General features: G+C 42.9%; 1 protein-coding gene across 1 annotated transcript in view; it reads right to left on the bottom strand.

Moving 5' to 3' along the window:
* HTR7 (5-hydroxytryptamine receptor 7) overlaps positions 1-14,124 on the bottom strand; it is a 191,683-nt gene extending 177,559 nt beyond the window's left edge. Inside the window, exon 1 of the mRNA XM_069753481.1 lies at positions 13,099-14,124. Within this exon, the coding sequence (XP_069609582.1) occupies positions 13,099-13,625 (527 nt within the window). The 5' untranslated portion in view covers positions 13,626-14,124. The remainder of the gene's footprint in view (positions 1-13,098) is intronic.
* Between the last annotated feature and the right edge of the window lie 4,887 nt (positions 14,125-19,011).

Genomic DNA, 19,011 nt, shown 5'->3' with positions numbered 1-19,011 from the left:
ATGATGCCTAATCCAGGGGTAGAATGTATCAGACAGTGGCTGCAGGACTGCAACCATATATGTTTAAGTCTGAAATGCTGCAGTGTTTCAAAAAAGGATATATTTTAATAGCTGTCGAGGACCAAGCCGCGTTGGAGACTAGTCGGACAGACAGGTCACCGACGGCTTCTCCCCTCCTGCTGCCCTAGATTGACAGATTTCTGCCTACATGCACCTATAGGCACATGCCTGACTATTTAGTCAACATACACCTCCTCATTAGACCACTTCTGTAACATTCTGCACAGGTACCCTACTTATTATTCTTGTTCTTCTCCCTACATTTTGTTCCTTGGATAAGTTATGTGGATGTCTAACTTTTAATAAAGGAACATCTTGTCTAATAGACTATTAGCATGTCACAGATATTTTCATTGTGATGTATAGCTGATGTGATTTATGCTCATTTTCTTTGACACGTAACTAATCTGAATGTTCTAAATGTTTCACTTGTCCTTGCTGTTTCTGCTTCATTCTTAACCCTCAAATGGGTTCATTCTTGTTCTCAAAGTATGCTATAACAATGGAAAAAGTCACGGTAAGCCCCTGCTATTTTATACCTGTCCTTTTTCCCATTGTAAAGTGGCATGAGTGAGGCACTCTTCTCAGGCACCTCGGCACGTTACATGAAAGTGGAGGTCCTGACTGGGTGCATGGACTTGTGATGAGAGGGCATTGAGCCCATACAGGTTGCATGTAACCCATGTTGCTGGCTTTCAGGACCAGATGTTACACAGATCAATGAAGGAGACCACTATTCCAAAATAAACTCTTTACTAAAAGGCAACTTGGTAAGTATTATATACAAGGGATAGCAGGTACAAAGTCTTATAGAAGTTTCCTTTGCAACATGCAGAATTTTCCACACAATATCCTTCCTCTATAGTATACTCCAGGGAACTCTATATCCTCTGTTTCTCCCTACTTCGCCACAACCCAGCTTTAACACTACAGTCCTGATGAACATGAACAAGTCTCCTTACTTGCTCTTCAGTTCTGTGTCCTATTGCTTCCACTACTGGCACCCGGAAACATCTGCTTAGGACCCTTCACTAGTCCCCCGTACTCTGTCCTGTTTAGGCCCGTTACTGCTCAGTGCTACAAGCCCAAGGTCTCGTGGATAGGCATCGTCTCCTAGGACCAGTCTCCAGAACGTCACTCTGTTTCTCTTAGTCATTTATCTTTAGGATCTCACTATCCCCCTTGTTCAGTCTCCTCTAATTTAGGGTCATCCTTGTAAACAGCACTCCTCCCTCTGGAATCCAAACTCTCCATTCCTAGCAGGGAATAGTCACTTTCCGTAAGACTAGCCCTTCCCACTATGGACTAATCCCAAGCATTAACTCCTCCGACCCTACTGTCAACTAAACTCTAAACATTTTACACTAAACAATAAGTTACTACTTTCAATTACACAAAATTTACAAAAGACGCAAGACACAAATCACATAACACTTTACATCTCACAGACGCGTTTGGTGTCTACAGAGGTAGGAACACGCAGCGGTCCACCATCTTTACATTTATTTGCAAAACTTTCCATAGAAAAATAGATAAAAATTCATTGTTATAAGCCTATTCTCTAAAAAAAGAAAATTACATTTTCATTAGCCAATTCAGTTTGAATGATAAAATACACGACAGGCAGGTATCAGTGTATTGTACAGAAGTAAACTTTATGCTTCGCAAAGTTCCATGGAATGATAACAACATAGTGCAGTGTGTGCTTAATGCAGACGTTAAAAAAGCCATATACCATATTTGTCGTCATATAATAATATGCAATGCATTAAATGGAAATCCACATTTGACTCAGGTGGATTTTAAGGATTTTTTCCAGTACTGTGACAAAGTTTTTACACTTTGTATGAACTCACTTAAAAGCAAGTTTAAAAATAAGACATTAACATTTAAGCTTTCTGTCTTATGAATAAATGATACAAGCTTTAGTATCAGGCACTGCCACTTATACGCCTGGAAAAAAATGAATGGAACTCTCCACTCACAGGCATGCCAAAGCCTGTGCTGATTGCTGGAAGTCCCTGAGATTATATTCCCCACTGAACCATTGAAGGTCCATCAACTCATTTAAAATAAAAGCCCATCTATCTTTATCTGATAACCGGCTGAATGTATGTTAGCACATATTTGCCAACTTTCTGCAATTGTTTGGCAGGAAACAAGGCATTGCATTGTGAAAATCATTTTTCTGCTTTCTTTTTTTTGCATAACCCTTTTCTTGGAAGCAGCTTCCTCCCTCCTCATCCCATTAACAAAACTTACATGTACTTTTGAGAGCTGTGATTGTCATCATAGCAACAAAAAAGGTTTAGGAGGGCACTGTTTTCCAATTAATCTCCAATATATTTTTCATCTCTTTTTGGGAACTCTTTGGGTTTTGTTTCACATATCAATGGCACGTGCTGCTCTATCCCACATAACTGGGACCCCACACGGTTATAACTGGAGCAACTCACATCATTGACATTAATGATGTATGTGATCCCCCAGTCCATTTGACCACACAAGGTCAATCATTGGCCTCAGTAGTAGAAGAATTGAAGAATTGCACAGACAACTGGGGAGCTGTGGTGGAGGTGACATAAGGCATAGGGCAAGTGAATATAATTTTTTTAGCTCCTTATTTCCCCTCCATTTATTATACTTTGGGTGTTGTCAATCAATTTTCATGGCAAGAGGGGCACTTTCAATTCAGAAGATTTTCATTCAGAGGGAATCTAATCTGGTGGCTGAATTGAGCTAATATGGACGAAACCAAATTTGGAAGATTCGCTCTTCTCCATACGGAACACATGGCAGGGAATATGAGGTCAGAATCAGACATTAGGTTTGTTTGTAGAGTATTAAAAAAGGAGGACATTTATAGGAAAGATTGGGAACTGTAGACACAAGACAATGGAATATTATTAGAATGAAATTGCTTAAAAAAGGGTCTGTTCTTATTTTACAAATTTTTATCAAAAATTAGAATAAAAGAGCCTCTAAGCTTACTGCCTGCTTCCCCACTGCTTTGGTATTGTTTATGCTTTTAGATTGAAATATGTGTCAAAATGCCTCAAGACTGCAAAAGTGAACAGGCTGCTGCTCCTACCGATGTTCTTCAGAACCTCTAGATGAAGTAAAGAAAAAACTCCTATATTTAATTGAGTCCAACCTTTTCATACGTGTTCTCATAGAATCCTCCAGTCAGCTCAGATTCTGAAACTCCAAGATCCAGTAGAAAACAACCCTACTTGAAGCTGATTTGGATCCAATCACATCAGAATGGTTTATCTTAGCCAACTCTTCCAGACAAAAGTGTTTGCTTGATCAAGCACCCTTGTGTCTGTATGAGGGATCCAATAACAGAGATCTGTGGAGGCGGCTTAAATAATGATTGAAAGTCCAAAATTATGAATGTCAGATCCTTAACTCTCTTGACAATCAATTGTCTTGGGTTCCCATATACATGGGCCAGTCAGCCGAACCCATTATTATTGACGTGCTTGGCCAACATTAGTCTACTGTAGGGGCAATTAATTTTCAAGAACTGTTGCAAAGGCCCAAACAAATGCTTTGGAATTACCGTAATTCTGTTCAGTATTAACATTAACATATTATTTTCATTAATTTTATTGATATTTTTGAGCAGGTCAAAACCACATAATTTACTGCTTTTTAGAAATGTTAGAAAAAGCAGTAAATCATGCTGTTCGTGTTATATAGCCCCTGTACTATAATCAACAGCTCTCCCAAAAACACTATGAAGTCCCCACAGCCCCCACACACAGTATGATGGTCCCACAGCTCCCCAACCAGTATACTGGAGTCGCAAGCCCCCCATACATAGTATGATACACTGACACACTGCAACATACAATGTAAGAGTTTTCAATAGTGTCTCATTGTGACCTGCAACATACTGTGTCTGGGACACATAGACGAAAATCTTCCTAATTGTGTTGGATTTTCAGGTCACAAGTCACACAAGACACTCTTGCCACATTCTTCAACGCAAGTCAAACACTGCATGCGACTTGTGTGCCACTTATCTGTATGTTTACTGTTTTTTAAAAGTTTCAAAATCACAGCTCTAAAATAGTCATATTTAGAGATGAGCGAGTATGTTCGGGTCCCTCCTTATTCGGCAAGCTATAGCGCTTACTCAAGAAGCTGCTGCGGGAACCCGGATATCTGGAGCGCTCCCGATAATCAGGTGTCCAGCACAACAGCTGCATGTGTTACGGCTGCATGACAGTCACAACACATGCATGGAGGACTCATGGGCCGCTCCATGCCCTCCGTCACCATTGTCCCGATATTACTGGTATCTGCTTCCTCAGTGATAATGTCACTACAGTTTGACTGCTTTGCAGGAAGTCAGTGCACCAGAGCAGAAACCAGAGCAGAGCACAATGGGAATGGAAGCGAAATATGTGTTATTGTTTTTTTATATGTTTATGGGTTGTGTGCTTGTATATAGGGGTCACGTAAGGGCTTATATTGTATATACTGTAGGAGGGCAATGTGAGAGCTCACATTGAATATAGATTATGTTGAGGTTCACAGTGTCTATAAGAGGCTCTGTGGGGGCTCATATTGTACATAGAGAGGCTATTTGGGAGCTCACATTGTATATACGGGACTCTGTGGGGGCTCAACCTATATATAGGGGGCTATGTGAGGGCTCATACTGTACATAGTGGGTCTGTGTGGGCTCATAATGTCCATGGGGGACTGTATTTGGGCTCATACTGTAGTGCTATGTAAGGTATCACACTGTATATTAGGAGGCTACGTGGGGGCTCATACTATACATTTAGGGGGCTAGGTGGGGGTTCATATTATATATTGTAGGCTATGTAAAGGCTCATACTGCATTTAGAGGGCTGTGTTGGGCTCATACTGTATATAGGGGACCATGTGCAGGCTCATACAGTACATAGGGAGTGTCAGCCTACCTAATTCTGTTCAATATTAATAGATACAATATAAATATAAAATAGTAATTGTAATTAATATGTTATTATTAATATTGATCAGAATTAATTTCAGCCTATTGGTTTGGCCCTCCACAACAGTCAAGATCTCTCATGTGGCCCATTTGGAAAATTAATTGCTCCAAACTGGTCTATTAGATTTTATTAATTACTAGATGGTGGCCCGATTCTAACGCATCGGGTATTCTAGAATATGCATGTCCACGTAGTATATTGCCCAGTCACGTAGTATATTGCCCAGTGACGTAGTATACAGCACAGAGCCACATAGTATATTGCCCAGTCATACAGTATATTGCCCAGCCACATAGTATATTGCCCAGGCACGTAGTATATTGCCCAGCCACATAGTATATTGCACAGCGACGGAGTATACAGCACAGAGCCACGTAGTATAGAGACTTTAAAAAAAAAAAAAACATATACTCACCTTCCGAAGGCCTGTTGAAGTCCTGCTATACTCACCATATGCCACCTTTCCCGCTCCTTGCGATGCTGCCAGGACTTCTCCATTAAAAGCGGCAGCTTCCAGTCCCAGGGCCGGTATGACCAGGACCTGTGATGACGTCGCGGTCACATGACCGTGACGTCACGGCAGGTCCTAGTCGCACAACAGCCCTGAGACCGGAAGCTGCCGCTTGCAATGGAGAAGTCCCGGGAGCGTCGCGAGGAGCGGGAAAGGCGGCGGATGGTGAGTATAGCAGGTTTTTTGTTTTTTTTATTATTTTTAACATAACATATTTTTACTATTGATGCTGCATACGCAGCATCAATAGTAAATAGTTGGGGACACACAGGGTTAATAGCAGCGGTAACGGAGTACGTTACACCGCGGGCCGTTACCGCTGCCATTAACCCTTTGTGAGTGGTGAGTGGAGGGGATTATGGAGTGGGCACCGGGCACTGATTGCAGGGGAGTAGGGGAGGGACTAATCGGACTGTGCCCATCGCTGATTGGTCGCGGCAGCCATGAGAGGCAGCTGCCGAGACCAATCAGCGACGCGGGATTTCCGTTACGGAAGTTGAGGACAGTAGATATGACTGTCTGTGCATGGCCTTGATGCCCATCTTCTTTGTAAACCGATAGATTTATGAATCGTTTCGCTGATGATGGGCTTAAGGTACTATCTGAGCAGAACACTTTGTAGAACAAAAAATCCTGATTGCTATAAATAATAAATTATACTCCAATTGTGTTTTGCATTTTTAATTAAGTTACTTAGGTGAAACTCTGAGTTGCACCTGTAAAGCAGGACTAAGTAACTTCACTGGAAGAGAGAAATGAACTTTGGATCATTTATGTTCTAGTGATACGCTGTTCACACTGTAAAGCAATACAAAAGCTAATTTAATGTTTTGTCTTATGAATAATTAAGGAGAATCTGTAATGGAATAACAACCAAGATAAACAACAGTTTACTGAATTAGTTATATATAAGAATGTATCTTGGGTGACTTCTTCATTCCGGATGAGCACCTGCTATCAAAGATTAAAATCACAATAGTGTAGAAATGTATTTTTCCATTCAGATAGACTACAATGAGGCGAATGAGTGAAGGGGTCTCACATATGATTTATAGCAGCAATTAACTTATAAAAGGGTGTTCCCAGCACAACATAACTTTCTGCAGTTACTCTACGTAACTGCACATTGCCAAATCCTATCAGAATTCCCCTGTATTTACAGCTTGAGCGATTGTCACGTACATGATTTGAGCGATTGTCACGTACATGATTTTAATATCTGTGGTACTGGTCACGTGCCGAGTGCCGACACAACTTTTCCTGATTTTTTCAGTGTTCTAAGAAGCAGATACGAAGCCACTCAGTATGTGACCACAATAATGCAAATCGCATGCTCTCAGACTCATTGTCACGTGACCACCCGCTCAAGATGGAAATAGATGAGAATCCTAACAGTGTGCATATTGCATAATGTTTGGATACTGACTGCAGAAGTGTATGTTGAGGTTGGAAAACCTCTTTAAAGGTCACTAAAGGTGATGTGGAATACTATGATATTTGGGCTGAAATGATTGTTAAAATATTTTTTTTCTGTTTCCACGTTTTTCCCTTTTTGTTTTCGGGTGGGTTGAGGGGTTGTAATTATTTGCTGTAGTATTTCTATGGAGTATTTGTATAATTAAAGGGAATCTGACACCACTTTTGAGCCATGTAACCTATTAATATGGGCATACACCTGAAAGAGATTATTGAAAAAAGTCCTACCTGCATGCCTCATATCAGATGCTTGCCTTGTTGAGAAATCTGCTCTTATCCGTTTATGTAAATATGAGTTTTTCCAGGCTATGGGAAAGATGCTGCCAGAAGATAACTTTTCCTCAGTACTTTATTATCATGTGAATTGTCTCCCACAGCATCACTGTGTGCCTGTGGAGATGGGTTTTCCTCCTGTAATATCACATTTGTACAGTCCCAGTGTCTATATTCCTCTTCAGTGTTCTGCTCTTCCCTGGGCATTGGCTTCACGTTACTACTGCCAAAATCTTTATTTCTCTATCACTTCATTGGGGGACACAGAACACCATGAGATGTTCAAACGCAGTCCCAATGGTGGGTAAAAGCATAATACCCTTAAGTCAGAGCACAGGCCACTGCATCATGCAGGACCTTTCTACCAAGGTTGGCATCTGACGAGGTATAGGCGTGAACCCTGTAGAATTTGGCATAGGTATGAATGGAAGACCACGTTGCAGCCTTGCAAATTTGTGAGACCGATGCCTGGTGGTAGACAGCCCAAGAAGCCCCCACTACAAGAGGGGAGTGTGCGGTGACCCTAAGTGGACGCCTTCTGTCACCCAGTCAGTTGGCTTCCAGAAGGGAAGAACAAACCCAGCAGTCAATGGTAGACTTGGAAGCAGCCAAGCCTTTTCGAGTACCTTTGGGAATTATGAACAGCGAGTCCGCACATCTGAGGAGTCTTGTCCTGGAAAGGTAGAGACTGGGGGCTCTTACCAGGTCCAGTTTGTTTACACACCGCTCTCGAGTATGAGAAGGGGATGAACAAAAAGAAGGATGAACAACTAGATAAGGGGAATTACAAGAGAGAGCTGCAAGCTCGAAAACTTATTTGATAGAAGTGATGGCAAACAGGAAAGCAACTTCCCAAGTATGAAGTGAAATGGAAATTTCTCATAGAGGTTCAAATGGTGACTCTTGAAGAATATCAAGCACTAGATTCAGGTCCCAAGGTTCTACCAGTGGCTGGTAGGGGTGAATGGAGTGTGCAACTCCTTGCAGGAAGGTCTTGATCTGCAGGTGAGACACTAGATTCTTTTGAAAGAGGATGGAAAGGGCAGACACCTGCACATTGAGAGAGCTGAGAGACAGGCCAAATTATAGGCTCGATTGTAGGAAGGACAAAATGGATTACAGATGAAAGACCATCGGGGAAGTCCGGTTAGTGTTAGATCCACACCAGCGGAAAAAGTCTTATGAAGTACTTTGGTAAATGCGAGAGGAAAAAGGCTTCCTAGCCTTAATCATGGTATGAACAACCTGATTGGAGAAGCTGGTGGATTTCAGAACTGTAGCCTCAACAGTCATGCCATTAAATTGAATTAACTCAGTAATTTGGTGGAAGAGAGGACTATGCAAGAGTAGGTCTGAAAGGTCCGGGAGTTTGCACGGAATGTCCACGAGGAGGTTGATTACTTCTGCGTACCAGGATCTTCTGGGAGAGTCTGGAGCGATGAGAATAACGGGCACTCCTTAGATCTTTGTCTTTGTGACCACTTACAGATCAATGGCAAGGGAGGGAACAAGTATCCAAGGGAAAACTGAAACCAAGGAATAACCAGGGAGTCAGCGCTAGTGGGTCATGTGATCTGGAGATGAACTGAGGAACCTTGTGGTTCAGTCTAGTCGCCATCAGGTCAAAGTCGGGAGTCCCCAATTGGCGACAAATCTCTTCAAAGTTCGATGGATTCAAGAACCACTTACCAGCAGCAAGAACCTCTCGTCTGAGATAATGTGTGGCCCAGTCGTCCAATCCTGGAATGTGTACAGCTGAGATCATTGGTACATTCTGTTCAACCCACACAGAATCTGCATCACTTCTGACAATACTGCTCGACTTTGGGTTCCTTCTTGTGGGTTATGCATGTCATCGTTGTGGCATGTTGGTTGGTTGAGGAGGAATTCTGCCAATGAAGTAGAGCATGAAAGTTTGACCGGAGTTCCAGAATGTTGATGGGAAGAGACAATTCCTGGGTGGTCTATCAACCCTGGGCTAAGTTTTGGAAAACTGCTCCCCAACTGTGAAGATTGGTGTCCGTTGTCATGATCTTCCAATGTGGTGGTAGTATAGTAAAGTTCATCCATGATGGACTAGGGAAGATCGAGTCCAACATTCTAGAGATTTCTTTATGCAGGAAGTGTGATTAGGGAGTGAGTCGACCTGTCCCATCTGCATGGTGTAACCTTTTGGGACTGAAGGGTCACGGGGTCCGGAGAACTGAGGGAAGCAATTAGGGGTACCGTGGTGGAGGTAGGGCTGGGTAGTTATTCTAAAACCCAGACCAAGGCCTGGGATACCTTTGGTGAGGTCAGCTAAACTGGGACATGCAGCTCACTCAGGGGGAGACACACTATCATTTCAGGCCGTGGGGGGCTCCCTTGGCGGCATATTAGATGGGTTGCAATTTGGTCAGATGTGAAACAAGGTGAAGGAAGCAAAATGCAGGACTGTTAGGTGTCGAGTTCCCGCCACTGCACAGGGGGAATCTCGAACCATCTCCGCTGTGGTCTCCCATTCTCCTCCAGCCGCAGTGGAGCCTGCTCAGCAGAGACATCGGTCTCAGCGTCTGGCTCAAGCTGATACTGTGTGGCTGGTTACTGCTGTCCTTCCAAGCTCAGCCATTGTAACCAGTACTGACCAGCGTCGAGCAGGCATCCCTGGGACTAAGTCCTGCTTTTTTTCTTCTGCGCATGCCCAAGGGACGACCTCTCATTGGAGGTCGGGGGTCACATGCTCAGGCCCTGTAGCAGCTCCTATTGGACCACTAGGAAGGTCCTGGAGAGCTTCTGCTATAAAAGATTTGTATGGCTGCACGGCCATACGCTAGTATAAACTTATTAATGTGTGTGTGTGGATGTATGCCTGTCGATGGATGAAAGCTCCAAATCATTCCCATCCCTAGTGTTGTTGACTGTTCACGAATGGTGGAAGCTACTTAGCGCCTGACAGTGCTATTCCGCACAGCTAACACACGATACAGCATCTGATAGCAGTGACCGCCAGTGCGGCACCGTGCTCTAATAGAGCGCTTTCCTGGCCCAAGTCTGGGTGGTTAGTGGCGTCCGCCAGAGCCGCACTGCACGCACTCTTGTGCATTAAATTATTATTTCTATTAATCTCTGACACCCCAGTAATGGTGTCGAGCGCAAGAGGTCTAGAGGAACTCTCTCCCTGAGTCTTGGGACAGAGTTCAGACTCTTTGCTTGCACTCTTTGTGTGGTACCTCGGCCCTGTGACGCAACAGGGTTCACTTCCTTCATACCGGGTGAAGCTAACCCGTGTGTGTATCCACATTATAAAGCCATATAGTGTGTCATTACTCAGCAGCAGGTTCCATCTTTGCATGGTGGACCCCGGGCATTGAACGCATCTTATACCATCCTTCTAATTATTTGGTGCGTTCCGCTAACCCTAACAAGGACAATAGGAGAAGGATGGAAGTGAGACTCCTTGAGTCTAGGGAGAGAGAATCTGCCAATGTGAGTTGTGCTGGGAAGAAAGCTGCCCCCAGGTGGCAGAGCTTACTCAAACCCTTGATCATAATTCCTGTAGTGCTGAGTCGGCGGTGTGTGGAGAGACCCGATGTATCCTGTGCTGCGGAGAGAGGATGCTGTGAGACCACAAGGCTTCAACTGGAGATGGTGCCGGATTGGAGGGTGGAGCCAGCAAAGCACACAAGGGTTCCCACTCACCAGAAGACAGGAGGAGGTGGAGCTGAGAAAAAAGTGTGCAGAGTTCCTTGGGAGACAGGGATGGCTTGACTGGTTGGGAGCGGTGGTCCCACGAGATGAGTGGGAGAGCATGATTGGCTGTGTGACAGGGCATTGTCTGGCCTTTGGAGAAGGCCTAGAATGGAGTCGGGACTAAATTTTAGATGACAGCCGCTGGAGGGGGGGGGACGCAGTGAACGCTATTAAATGGAAAAGGACATTGCATTAGATCCTGTATGGCTGGGAATTAGATGTTAATCTATTTTAAAACGAGGCCCCTCACTGCCTGGACGTGGATACTTGTTCTGAAGTTTCGGAATCCTTCATTGCAGACTTGAGATAGAAGACGGACTGAGGACCATCGGGCGGCTGGACGCAGATCTTCAGGCTGGCATCAGGAGGCTTGTGGCTGGTAATGTGTCCATCTTCCCACCCTGCACATCTGGATCTGAGGCACCAGTGGACAGGGGAGTGATGGCGAGGACTAGTCTGCTTGTTCCTCTGTGCAGATGCCCTAAACACCGATGATGTGTTAGAGGTATAGTGTCTTGCCAGATGGACCGGCGAGACAACAGTAGTAATGCAATCACATACTGTGCTCTCGGTCTTTACAGGGGCGAACAGAATGACACAATCTGTTGCCCATAGTCACAAGTTGAACCTGCAAAATCGATATCATTAATAGAAAACAACAAACCTAGGGTAGCAACGGGGCTGAGTGCAACCCCATGTCTATCTTCTACTGACACTGAGCTAAAAATGTTTAGATTCGTGCCAGTTGGCAGGTATATACTGCTGGAGAGGAGCTTTTTTGCAAAGTGTTAGCCTCCTAGTGTAAGCAGCATACACCCATGGTTACTCATGGTTTCCTGTCCCCCCGAAGGGAAAGAGAAAGGATGTTTGTGATCATACAGCCTATGGTTCATATATGATGCCCAAAGTTTGCATGCCAGGTTCCCTTTAAAGAGCAAAAGCATCAAGAAAGGCAACTCACATCTGCTTTTCATTGCTGTTTTCTGAAAGCGGCACCAGAGGCACTGCCATATCACTGTTTTTGGTAGCAACTGTATATTTAGTCATTTCAAATATAACCAAGTACAAACTCTCTACCTCCAGGCTGAGATATCCAGTCCCCTGTGCACCTTGCAGCCCAGGAGCTGAGTGAACAGGGCTGTGGTTGTTATTTCAACTTCTGGATTCACTGACTTGAATTAAATCTTCAAGGAATTGGAGCACAGCATATAAGTTTACTAATACATTTAATAACTTTTCATCATGTTTCTATATTGTATGGCATATTTATAAAATTTCAAATCAGAACATAGGGACAACTGTATTATATTCTGTATTATGCCGGATTGGCTTAATCTTAAGGTGCTGTAAACTATGCTGCCGGCGATTACTTTGGAATGAATAAAGCTTTTTGGCAAAGTAAATTACTGCCCAATTAATTTTCTCATGAGTGCTGTCATTCCAGTATGAGGATGTAAAAACTTGCAAGCCAAAGGTTTACTACCACACGCCGCAGTTCACTGAAGCCTCATTATACTGGCGCTCGGCTCAAAGACCTTCACCAGTGCTATCGAGAACATGTCAAAAGATGAATAAATGTATAATAGCACTTGTTGCTCTAAATATGTCAGAACTGTTTTATTTTGACACATTGCCTTTCCTATAGTGTCTTGCCTCTAATTATTTGATTATTAAAATTAGTCGAATAAAGTTATAGCCTAATCGAGAATGACGTAGGTTAATGAATAATTCATTTTCCTAATGCCCTTATCCCAACTAGAACACCTGCAGAGATGAGTAATATTCTGCTGATTTTTATTAGACGTTGAGCTGCAAAGACGTTATGGCAGAAAAAGTTATTAAATCTGCTAATTATTACAAAGAAGAACAGCAGACAGTGATTCCAGAAAAAAAAGAAGACTCTTCCATTCTGGTTGTGATAGAAATTACAGAAAATTGTCACTTTGGTACCTGTTATAGAATAGGCTTAACAAAAAGAGCTACATCTGTTACAGCACAAAATACCAAAAAATACGGAAAAACATTGGTTTTTTTTAACAGTTTGAAAGGTCTTACCTGTCAATGCTAATGACACATAATGTCATGATCGAAGCTGTGCAGCACATCACATCCATTGCTATGAAGACATTACAAAAGAAGTGGCCAAAAATCCATTTTCCACCAATGAGGTCGGTGACACTGACAAAAGGCATAACAGCTATGGCAACAGATAAGTCAGCCAAAGCCAAGGATACAATCAGATAGTTGGAGGGCTGTCGAAGTTTCTTTACAAAACAGACAGAAATGACAACTAAGCAATTTCCTGCAATGGTCAGTAAGGTGATGAGGGACAGGATAGCTCCGATTACCAGTTTCTCAATGTGGCCATAATTAAGGATTTGCTCTCCACACTGGGTGTCATTTTCACTTGCAAAGGTTGAGGTAGGCGCTGGGCTGCCCGTGGTGGCATCTTGAATGATTTTCAATAACAAAGGGTTGAAAGAACCGGAAATCATTACAGAGGTGCTGGGATCCTCCAAATCTTCTATAATGTAAGACCTGATGTCACTGTATAAGTGGCTGCTGTTGATAATGATGACCATCGTGATTTGTGTAGCCCATAGGTAGAGCCCCAAAATACTTTGGGTCCAGCAATCACTTCACACTTGCAGAGATCGAATCACAAGGCATTTCTCAATCCCAATTGATATCATAGCGTAGACATTCATTCATTATGATCACAGGACTAACCTTGTCTATTAGTCATTCTTGGTGATCCCAACTTCCTTCAGATCCCAGACATTGATCCTCTACGACCATTCCCCAATAGTCCACCTCTAAAATCAGCAGCAATTCTAACAATTTTAATTGGTCGTAAAAATAGTGAATTTATTTAGAAATTCTTCATCCGATAATCCACGGCAAATAACAAAAAAAGAGAGAAATGATGTAGTTGCGTTAGCCAAGTTCCATAGGATAGAAGAAATGGCCCTTGGAGCTTCTTCTTTGGATGCTATCACTTAAAGCTAGAAAAAACATTCACTTCAGACTGCCCTGTGATTGTAGTGGTTTCCAGAGTCTTTCATGTCTTTGCAGCAACTCAAAGGCAGTGTGTGGAGTTTCTGTACTGAAGCTAAAAGCATCCAATCTGTTCTCGCCATCATACAGCAATAGTGCTCAAACTGGAATGTCTCATCATTGCGGTGACATCTAGTGGACATCTGGGGCATTATTTATTCTTAGGACGTTGAAAACTGAAATATTACATTCAGAACTAAAGATGAGCAGCTCTTTGGAATTTTGCTGTCCCACAGACTCCCTAAGTCACCAATGTTCTATCGTATCGTGAATGATGGCTCAAATATTATATGTCAATATTGTTATTTAAACCACCATTTTTTTATATAGCATATACAACTCAGTAATAAAAAAAATGTCCACCAGTGAAATAGCTGAACAGCATTTTTTAAAGGCTCAATCATCTATATTTAGGACATAAAAAAAAGTGCGTATGCTTCAGAAGAAAAAATCTGGAACTTGGCTTGCCATCTTAATGTCTACACTAAGCTTAGATACCAGTATTGGATGTTCAGTCCATCCTCTGCATGAAATCCACTTTTCTAGTCCTATAACAGAACATAAAAACAGAAAAGCCATCAGAGAAAAGAGCTAAGCCTTACTCTGGCCATTTTCTTTAGAGGAAGTTTAATCTGTATATTAGTGCTGGTCAGTAATTTAATGCAGCTAAGCAAAGCTGAGAGTGATGTGCCTGTCTATAAGAAGTGTGCATGTGTGCTGTGGTGTTCCTCTATAAATTGCATGTATGGATACTGCTAGCAGCAAATGAATCTCTGTACCATCCAGCCGTTCAACAGGGAATATATATTTATTCAGGAACAAAGATAACACAGCTTGCAACTGGTATTTCCTATAGCTTAGGATCTTAGCACCTTGCCTTTCAGCTTGCAAAGTGAAATTAAAGTATGCTCCAGCTACACAAGTGAGAGAAAATAAACTCCTTGTTGCTATTTCTGGAGACAGAAAACCATGCACTAATAAATAGTAGTAGTTGTTACACTATATACATAACTCAACAACCCACTCAACATCTACTTTTCACTGGTTCTGAATTTTTCAACTTTGGCTCTTGGAAGTGGCTTTGTCATGTTATCAACTAACATCTGGTCAATCTTGCAATAAACAAACTCAATCAGGATGATGTTTAAGGTGAATGTGTTGGGTTATCACATTGATCTACAAGATAAAGAAAAATGAAGTGGCACTCACCCGATATTGATGTATGAAAAATGTCCTTTATTCAGAGTATACACTCACAGACATCTGGTGGAGAGGCGGCTTGGTAGGAAGGAAGGTGCAAGGGGAGGCAAGTCCTCTTGCCTCCCCTTGCACCTTCCTTCCTACCAAGCCGCCTCTCCACCAGATGTCTGTGAGTGTATATTCTGAATAAAGGACATTTTTCATACAGCAATATCGGGTGAGTGCCACTTCATTTTTCTTTATCTTGTGGATCTTCATTGCTCTTTAATGTTGAGCACCACCCTAACGCTACTGTTTATCGCATGCCGCAGTGGTTCTAAACTGAGCCTCCTTAGCTCCATATTCTAGCGCTGTTGATTTGAGGTTTAGACAAACTCCACGTTATATTTTATCTGTGGAGGCAACACCTGGTGCCATTCCATCTCTATTATCACATTGATCTCCTCAATGCATGTGTCATGATCCGTTTCAGGGTTTATTAGTGTCTGCCCTTTTTTCTGGATGGATCATGTCAAGGGTTAACTTTGCTCTGCCTCTTTCTGGGTTCAGGTTTGCTATTTAGCTCCCATGAATCTTGCTGGCTGTGTCAGCTATAGCTCTGTCTTTGGCGTGTGAACCTGACTCTGGAAGCCCTTGGTTTGTCCTACTGTGAACCCTGACTTGTCCTGTGTCTGTTATCTCCCCCTGCCTGCCCTTTCCCAGTGTCTTTTTGTTTGTCTGTATATCTGCTTGACCCCCTGGTTATGATCTCTTGGCTTGGCACTTTGACTCTGTTCCAGTTTGTCGCTATTGTACCGTATTTTGCCCCGTCCTGGTTTACTTATCCCTTGCTATGTCCTGACTATTCATTCTGTCTAAATCCGTTTGTACTATTGTGCTGTCTTGTGATCTGACTCAGCTTTCCTGACCTCGCTCTCGCCACTAGGTGGCGTCTGTTCAGCTGCTCTGTGTGTGCACTCTGGCTTCCCTACCAAGCTCCCCCTGGTGGAGGTTGCCCTGTACTGCACTGCAGCTGCATGACAGCATGCATGTTTAATACATCCTTGGTTGTCTTCATAAATCACCATCAGTTGAGTTGATGGCTTACCAAGATCGCCTAATAATTGGCTTAACCACATTACCTCTTGACTTGCGTGAGTTGCAGATACATACTCTGCTTCAGTAGATACCAAGGCTACAGACACCTGTTTTCTTCTTGACCAAGAAATTGAACTTTTCACAAGCTTGAACAAATACCATATTTTTCAGACTATAAGATGCACCAGACCATAAGACACACCTAGGTTTTAAAAGAGGAAATTCGAAAAAAAAATTGAAGCAAAAATTTTGGGCAATTCTGTACTAATATCCCCATCCTGGCATGTATGGTCCTGGTATTCATGGCCCCCTCATCCCTTCCCTGGTATGCATGGCCCCTTCTTCCCCATCCTGGTATGCATGGCCACCTCATCCCCATCCTGGAATGCATTGCCCCCATCTCCGTCCAGGTATGCATGGCCCTATCTTTATCATGGTATGATTAATAATAATAATAATAATTTTTATTTATATATCACCAACATATTCCTCAGCACTTTACATTATAGAGGGGACTTGTACAGACAATAGACATTACAGCATAACAATAAACACAGATCAAAACAGATACCAAGTGTCATGATCCAGTTCTGAGTTTGTGTTCAGCTGTCTTATCTCTGGACTGGTTATGTGGGAGTTAATCCCCTCTGCCTCACTTTGAAGCTGGCTGAGCTATTTAAGTCCTCTGCAGCCTGTGGGCCAGTGTCAGCTATAGTTCATGCTGCACGGTTTGAGCACCTGACCTGGATACTTGTACTGGTGTTCCTTTTGCCTCTGACTGCCTGCACCCGTTTATGACTTGTTCTGACCTCTGGCTTATACCCCGACTCCATCTTACGTCTCACGTTTTGGTTACCACGTTCCCGGTAGGCCCTGACTTCTTGCTTGTCCCCGACTATTCTCTGCTCGCCCCTTCTGTACCGTGCTGCTATCTCAGTGTATGACCTTGGCTTGTCTGACGTCTCTTTCATTACCTGTGACACCTGTGTTGTTGTTCAGTGTTGCTGCGTTGTGTGCACAACCTCTTTTCCTTAACCAGCACCCCCTAGTGGAGGTTGCTCTATACTGCACTGCAGCAGCATATTACACCAAAAGGAATGATGGCCCTGTTCGCAAGCTTACAATCTATGAGGAAAAGGGGAGACACAGGAGGTGGATGGTAACAGAACATGATTGACCCCCATCTCCATCCTGGTATGCATGGCCCCCATCAGAAAAACATTTAAAAAAAACCATTATACTTACCTTCCTGCACTCTCTTGCAGCATCTTGTTCTGATGCCAGCAGCTGATTTATGCTTGTAAGCAGCACATGGCAGGGATGTCATGCACTGCTTATAAGCTGAGGACAGCTGCCAGAATACTTACTGCTCTCCATGCCGGGACTATGTGCGTGGAGAGGAGTGAATATTCATTGCTCTTTAATAGTGGGCATAGCATTAGCTGCAGCCGCTAACTTCCTGCAGCTGCCAGGCATTCATGTGTGCCCGCTACTAAAGGGAATGAATATTCACTGCACTCCACTCCTATGGGAGTTGAGAGCTGTGAATATTCACTGCCTTAAGTAGCTGGCACACTCGATCGTCCAGCAGCTGCTAACAGCATACCTATGGGCATGGAATGCAGTGAATATTAATTTATCTTTAGCAGCAAGCACAGGAATTAGCCGCAGCCACTGGCTCCTGCCTCCTGTGACCTGCTGCTCCGCCGCTGCCACTCCCTTACCTCCCCACCACAGTCAGGACGGGTATATCTGGACTATAAGACGCACCCCTCATTTTTCTCCACATTTTTGGAGAAAAAAGTGCGTCTTACAGTCCAAAAATACGGTAGCCGACTGTCAATTTACGATCACTGAAGTCACTGGTCGAGTCTGCATCCACATAGCCGAGTTTTAGATCTACTGATGCAGATATCCTTAAATTTAGATCTTGAGTCTTTTTCAAATATAAAAACAATTCTATTAAAGGTATGCCAGTCTTTTTGGCAATTTTTTTCTACATATCTGCAGAGAATTCCACGTGTTGCTGCTATAGCCGGTCGAATCATAGTTGCTATGTTCAGAAGTGTCCTCACCGAATGTTGATATTTTTCATTGTTAGGTAATAGATTATCTTCTCCTTCCAACTTTAAGTAGGATGGTTCCATTGGGGCTGATATACCTATGGTATGGTTTCTGACATTCCAAATTGATTCAGAATTGAATTGATTTTTGTACTTTTGTTCAGAAATTAGCTTCCATCTTATTTTCTTTATTTTCTTTGGTTTTGGATTCCAGGATAATATGTCACATTTCCAAGGTCTTTAATTTCAAAATCCCAAATTAAAAATTGTTATTTTTGCAATTTCTGTTTCCTCTTGAAAATTACATTGTCCACATATAAGAGAATATATATCTAACTTCCATCTGTACATTTTGTGTATAAGTACTGCTTTACTTTTTTTAAATCCTTCTTCCAAAAAAGCTTTGCTCATTTTGGTGTTCCATGCTCTTGTCGATTGCTTAAGACTAGGGTTGAGCGACCTTGACTTTTTTAGAGTCGAGTTGGGTTTCGCAAAACCCGACTATCTCAAAAGTCGGGTCGAGTGAAATCGGCCGATTATGTCGTAAAATCGGGATCGACCGAAACACGAA

The sequence above is a fragment of the Ranitomeya imitator genome, chromosome 2, assembly GCF_032444005.1.
Source record: "Ranitomeya imitator isolate aRanImi1 chromosome 2, aRanImi1.pri, whole genome shotgun sequence".
Taxonomy (NCBI): Eukaryota; Metazoa; Chordata; class Amphibia; order Anura; family Dendrobatidae; genus Ranitomeya; species Ranitomeya imitator.
Note: the sequence above shows the minus strand (reverse complement) of the source record. Positions and strands in the feature narration are given on the sequence as shown.